Below are 6963 nucleotides of genomic sequence, written 5' to 3'. Positions count from 1 at the left end.
AAGGAAAGTTTCCCAAATGGATCAAGGTAGAAGGTTTATCCAAGATTAAAAGCCTAAATCTGAAAACATAGCTTTGTGTTGTCCACAGACAGACTAAGTTCTGGAAGACCAAAAAAAGGCAGAGCTGCTTAGGACTTTCACAAAAAAACACTTCAAGTATCCTATGAAATCACTGTAGAGAGACCAGAGTTATTTAAAAAGGATTATTTATTAAACGTATTTCTTTACAAAGTACAATCAATGGTTTGCATTAAATTTTGGATTTTGGTATTTGCCTTTATGTACACAAAAGCTTGTAACAGAAAATATGTCTTGATTTTACACATGGGACACAATACTGAGTTACCTTCATATTTTGATTTCTACCAACATAAGCAGTTGATAGTAACTTTCAGCTTATCTGCTGGTTTTTCTAAACTGAAGATGAAGCAACAACATTTCTGTAGAGTGTCAGTATTTATCAATGTACTCAATTATGACAAAGTAGAAATGAGTTATCCTTTGGGAAGTTTCCACTGAGCATGAGTGGAACTAGACATTTTTTGGCAGGTTACTGGACTATTCTTATGATCCTAAAAATCATTTTTTGCAGTTATAAGATAAGAAGAATTGAGGAGCTAGGTAAGTTTAATAATACCCTATTAGCAGCAGTTGATAGTAAATGCAACATAAGGTTTGTTTTGTCTGTCATACAAGGACGTGTCCGAGCAGACACTATTGTATTGTTCTCTACTTGAACAAAAGTATCCGCCTGTATTGTATGTCTTTGGAAAAACAAAACAAAAATAAAGAGACAAAAAGCCATTTATTGTCATGAGTGACTATTGCCATCAGCTAATATGAATGCATTGCTAAAATTAGTGAAGACAGGAAAATGCTGTAAGGTAAATATATACAGAGTTAAAATACATTTCTTATCCACTAGATAGTGATTTTGTGGCACTGTGGTTTTCAGAATATAACGTCTGTTGAGAGCAATGTAATTTTCAGTGCAAGCTAAAGCAAAAATACCTGCCCGCTGTCATAAACATGACAAACAAATCTGGAATGTTCAAAGTAAGTTTGTCTTCCACTTCTCCACTCTTGAGGCACCTTTAAGACATGGCACTTACTGTAAACCATCTAAAAATCAAGAAAAGCAGACACAATAAGCCTGAATTTTCCATAACAATTTTAAAAATCACTGCCAGAGTCACTTGCATACGTAAACGATGCCCGTGTAAGGCTTGCCAGCAAAGCATCTTTCCTGAGAATGGAGCTGGGACACTCTGTGTGTATCATAAGTGTGCGTGCTCAGAGCTGTGATCACTGTCATGGCTGTCGTCGTTCGCTAGTGAGTCCCCCGTGTGCTGGAGACCAGCTGCGCTGATGCCAGAGAGCTCGGAGGGGAGCAGCGTGCCCTTTTTCACATTCACCAGTTCCTTCTCCCGGGCCGCTGCCCCTTGCTGGCCCCCTTTTACCCGCTTCCACTTCATTCGTCTGTTCTGGAACCAAACTTTTACCTTTGCAGAAGAAAGACAAAACAAAGAAATAAAGATAGGTTCATTAAAGGTAATAATAATGACCTTTCTAGCTGTAGCACAGAGCTTGGGCTTTTTTTCTTCTTTTTTTAATGTGCCTTTCTGTCTGTATGGTGAAGCAAAATAGCTTAGCAAGCCTTCCCTGAAGAGCAGGCAATCTGGATTTGGATAGGACATGAACCCTGGGGATGTGAGGATAACGACTGCAAAGGAGGGAAAGGAGTTTCCACAAGAAGGCAGCCGGGCTACCTGCAGCAGATAGCTCCACAGGAAGGTCTCAGAATCCTTTAGAAAACATTAAAAAGTTCACATACTCTTGAAAAACATATTAATGTCATTTCACAGGCAGAGAAACAGAGGGAAAATGGTTCCCATCAAGGGACTGCGCAGAAGAACCTATGTTTCATGTAATAGAGAGCCTGGTCTGGTGGCAGGGACCCATACGGCTGTCCCTCATCCTTATAGTGCTTATAATTACCCTTCAAAGGAGGGAAGTTACTTTGGAAAGGAGCTTGCACTGAAAAGTTTGCATTGCTTTCTGCCTGTTTGTTTCTCTAAACTGGTGGTGAGTTTCAGGTGGAACCCTTTAAAGATATTTTTTTTTAACTTGCTTAAGTATCTGAAAGAGCATTTCTTACTGTCAAAACTTACGACTTCCTTGTCTATTTCACAAATATATTTAAATGATTCTAGTTGACTGATCCTCGATTCTACTACATTTAGCTATAGACCTTGGTCAAATTTTTCAGACAAATGAATACTCCCAAAGCCAGAGGGCAAGGCATTTATAAATATGAGTCAAAATCAGCAAATAATTTTAGATGAGAATGGAAAAGAAATTCATAGCATGAAAAATTAAAAATATATCTGTATTTAAGTCACATTAAACCCCAAGATTTTACTCCAGCTGAAACTCATTTTCCCTCCTCCCCTTCTATGTATAGAAATATATGGGGGGGAAGTAAACCTAAATTATTTGCACAGTTCTAAAGTACCAGCACTGCAAACCACAAGGACTTTCTTTTCAATAGCCAAAGGAAAAGAAAAAAAAATGTGCATAGCATCTGTCAAATATATTAGACCAGATTAAAGGCTGATTTCAAATCAACTTAAAATATTGTCACTGAAAACAATATGAATAGAAGATTGTTGGGTTTGATCCATTTAGAGTTAATGTTGCTAAAAAATCTCGTGCGTGTGTGCCTGTGCAGCTCTTCACATGAAGGTTCCCCAGAAAAATAAACAATGTCTGCAACTTTTCACTTGGAAAGAAAGCAAGAAAGCTGCAATGTTGGTGTATCCTCTGCTGCGTTTAGCAGAATGTGTTTCAGAGTTTTAAAAGAAATAGCAAGGAACAGTCACAGCAGGACATATTGTACAACATGAGTAATAGAGCCACAAAAATGCTGTTTTGCTGAATCTGTCTTACACATCCAGGAAACATCACAGTGTTTAACCTTTACTATCACTTTTAATTTTACATTAAAATTTTACTACAATTGAACTGATAGTTAACATCACTATCTGTATGTACGTATGTGGGAAGGAAGAGAAGTATACTTATTTTTTTGTACTTTATATTCCTGTTAAAGCCAATGTGAGGTGTTAAAGCCAATCACTTGGGAATGGAACAAAATGACTCCAGGTTAGTTAAGAGCCTCAAAGCACAGCATATCCTTTCCTTTAGTCAACTCATCAGAGCCAAAGAATCTGGCTTGTAAAGTGAAATGAGTGTAAAGGGGAAGGTATTTATTACTGGCTGCTGTGATGTTGGGAATTAACCATACTCGGGTCATGTATCAGAGGTGTCCATGGAAACAGTGTCTTCAAAAGGGCATTACTACAGCATTGGCAGCTTTCTGGGGGAAGTTAAGATGTCATTTTGTTTATTTTTGTTTTTTTTTAAGACAATGAAGTTTCTCTGGCAAAACACACTACTCTACTGGTGCCAGACAGTGAAGTAGATGCAACTGCAGTCATAATCTAAACATCAAAAATAATACACTTTGGATTCAACCCAGTACCACAGAATATTATCATGCTTCTTTTGAAATAAGGGCTGAGAAAATTTTATTTGGTATGAAGAAATGACAGGATTGGAGTGATGTTTAAAAGATCTAAGCAATTCTCCAGATATTTTTATGTCCTTGAACATTCACAGAATAAGTCACAGCACTGAAAGCCTAAAACAAAAAAATGATGTATACAAAAAGTAGTTTCAAGAAAAATGACAATGATGCATTTGAAGCAAAAATTTCAATGCATAGCCTGGATTCAACCCACTTTAACTTACTGGAAAAGGAGATATCCAGGCAAACCACCTTTCGCATGCATCGTTTTGAATACCTGAGAAACTGAAGCTAATGCTCTTACAGTCATTGTCAGAAACTGTTCTGGCTGGGACAGATGTGAGCAGGATGATTACTGCCTGGCTTCTGATGCAGGTGCTCCTTTCTGTTCTCCTCTCACAGACAGACCTAAACTCTCACATCTGCTGGCCTGACATTTTTTGACTATTTTCTACTCCAGTTTAATAAATTATTCTTTTTTGTTTTCCATTTTTTTCTTACAGTATTTTATTGCTGCTGCTTTTTACAGTTCAAGTCACTTCACAAAACCAGAGTCGAGAGCAGTCTCTCTGTTTGAGCGTTAAACGCAGGAGAACTGACTGGCACCACCTTCCAGGTAACGCGTAGCCAAGGACAGGCTGGGGAGTACCTCTTCGTTCAGATCACCTACCCTCAGACTAGCTCATCCGACCATGCCCCGAAATGCCTCCACCAAGGGTAAGTCTAGGTCAGAATCTGTGCATTAGTTGATACAAATCGGTTAAAGGCCAATGATTTCCCTGTTCAAGAATAAGCGCAATATGCATTTATAAATTCCTCAGAGGATCCAACATGCAACACTACGTCTGCACATGACCCACTGTCTGGGAAACACGGCATTTAAGGGATGTAGGACTGAAAGTTCAGCTACCTTTGCATGCATTCTCTTGTGTGAAGGAAGAAAAGAGTAACCCGGGCACTCCCATAGGAGAATATGTACTACCCACTGGCACATAGCCTGTCAGGCTTCACATAAAGAGAAAATGGTATCAGTTTTTAAAAGAAAAAAAAAAAATCTATGTCTGATTTACTCAGAGAATATCAAATAAGAAATTTCTTTATTTGGTATGTCAAAGATTATTTTCAAAATCTAGAAATCAATTATAGTGAAGTTTATCATTAAAAATATTATGAGTTTATTTTGATGCCATTTGCTGCATTAATGTACAGCAGGACTCTTATATGAGGGAATACAACGTTAGGGGTTTATACATATGTGTATATATATATATTTATGTCTTCCATTATAAAGTAGTGAAATCCACTTTTGGTCTGATCCAAAGCACTCTATTGTCAATGCAAATTTTTCCATAGAGTTCAATGGACTCTAGATGAAGACTTTAATGCTCATGTGCTAATAATATGAGACAGATCCTTCACTTGTTATTTCCTCTAGAGATCAAATTCAGATATTGGAATTCTGAACTTCCTTTGGAGCTGAAGAGTCAATGACGGAGGGTATAGTTGTTACTGATATGTGATCCATCTATATTTTAGTAATGGGAAGGAAATGAAGCAAACTTTGTGTGAAGTACTGCAGAGTGTCAATTTATCTGGATTGATGGAAAACTGTGCTTTTCAAACACACAACTCATTTGAAACTTACAGGTGTTGCACAAAACATGCATGAGAACAAAACACTCTGAGAAACGAAAAGTAGAGAGGAGAAAGAAAGAGAAGAAAGAACAAAAGAAAGACAGACTTAAAGAGAGAAAGAACAAGAGTGAGAGAAAGAAGAGAATGGCTGAAAGAAAAATAAAGAAAAAATAAAATTAAAATTAAAATTAAATTTTAGGAGAGAGAAAAAGCCCTTTCTGATGTGAACTTGAAAAACTCTTGAACTTTTTTCCAGTGAAAGAACTAGCTTGTGCCATTTACAACTTTTGCAAAAACAATATCCTTTTAAAGTAGTTCAAAAATCTGCTATGACAAACTTGATACCATAGGTTTTATGAACCTTTTCAAGTCTAAGTTAGCTACAGCAGGAGCTGAGAGTGCTTACTACCTCCCAGAATCAAGTCCTGATTGCCTATTATTTTTTAAAATGCACTCTATCTTCTCCACCTTCCGACTAGCACAACTTAATTGTATAGAGCAAGCATATGTATGTGTGGAAAACAAAGGAAGTAGAGGGAAATGAACTATATTAAAGATGATGGTAGCATTAACAGCTGTTTCTAAATCAGCACTTACAAGCCAATCTATTGAGCACATCTGCTTACTGGCACGAAAGCACAGTTTCTTTTCCCTTAGTCAATGAGTTGTTCAGCATCTGCATCTCCACATAATGATGATTAGACTGTTACTTAAGACACGAGTAAATGATTTCACATTGCGCATCTCCTGATGTACAAGTTAAATGTTTTTGCTGTGACCAGTTTATTTTGAGGTCTACTCTGTAGGAATCACGGGAGGACATTCAAAACAAGGAGGTTGACATTGCTAGTGTCTACATTACTAAAGTAGTCATTATATACTTATGATATATAGGTCCTTAGTAGGCTTAAGGGCCACATGTGCTGTCTTGCATGTGTATCTTTAACACAACTTGGTGATGTGGACATCAACACATCATTTTTGTTCCAAATAAGCATATCACCTAAACTTCTGATTTAATACTCCTTCTTCAGCAGAGCATTTCAGCCACATTAACTTTAAGAAAATTGACTTATACCATGCTCTGTAGAATGCACATGCTTCCTTTTGATATGGGATTTTAGCATTCTGTACTTACAGAGAAAAGCTAAACAGATACCTTCTATAATTAATGAGTATTTCTTTATAATTTCTTGTCTGAAAAATTGAAGCATGGCTGAACTTAGACTACCTTAGTTGCACTGTCTCCTGTCTTTCTCCTTTTAAGAAAAAAGACATTTCTCTTTGAAAAAGCTCTTTTCTGAAATGAAAGATTCTTTCCTAAAATTAGGCTTTCTATTCCAGGTTTTAGTGGCATGAGTCCCAAACGAGATTAAAATTTGAGGCCTGATGTCTCACAAACCTTAAAAATTGGAAACAAGAGCACTGTGCCGGTTGGAACTGCTATTTTGCTATAAGGGATGCATATTTCTCAGTATGAGTCTTTGAAGTCAGTATCCCAAATTCCATGTTTTATTATACCTAAATGATGTGTCGGAAAGACCAAATCAGCAAGCCTTTTAAGCATTCTGCCCCTGGTCAGCCATTGTCCATTTTCTGTTATTATTATTATTTTGATCTGTCAATTTACTTTAATGCAGACAAACATATGGATAAGAAAAAATAACCCTGACTTCTCAAAATTTAAAAAATTGAAAAGTTTACTTCTTAACTTTCTTTGGCTCTAAAAACATTCCTGC

General features: G+C 36.9%; 1 protein-coding gene across 1 annotated transcript in view; it reads right to left on the bottom strand.

The window, feature by feature from the left end:
- Positions 1 to 196: 196 nt before the first annotated feature.
- Positions 197 to 6963, bottom strand: part of LOC104158302 (homeobox protein MOX-2-like) — a 44319-nt gene continuing 37552 nt past the window's right edge. Inside the window, exon 3 of the mRNA XM_009695911.1 lies at positions 197 to 1502. Coding sequence (XP_009694213.1) covers positions 1278 to 1502 — 225 coding nt within the window. The 3' untranslated portion in view covers positions 197 to 1277. The remainder of the gene's footprint in view (positions 1503 to 6963) is intronic.

Source organism: Cariama cristata, unplaced genomic scaffold (genome assembly GCF_000690535.1).
Source record: "Cariama cristata isolate BGI_N322 unplaced genomic scaffold, ASM69053v1 scaffold3322, whole genome shotgun sequence".
Classification (NCBI taxonomy): domain Eukaryota; kingdom Metazoa; phylum Chordata; class Aves; order Cariamiformes; family Cariamidae; genus Cariama; species Cariama cristata.
This window is presented reverse-complemented; position numbering and strand designations above follow the sequence as displayed.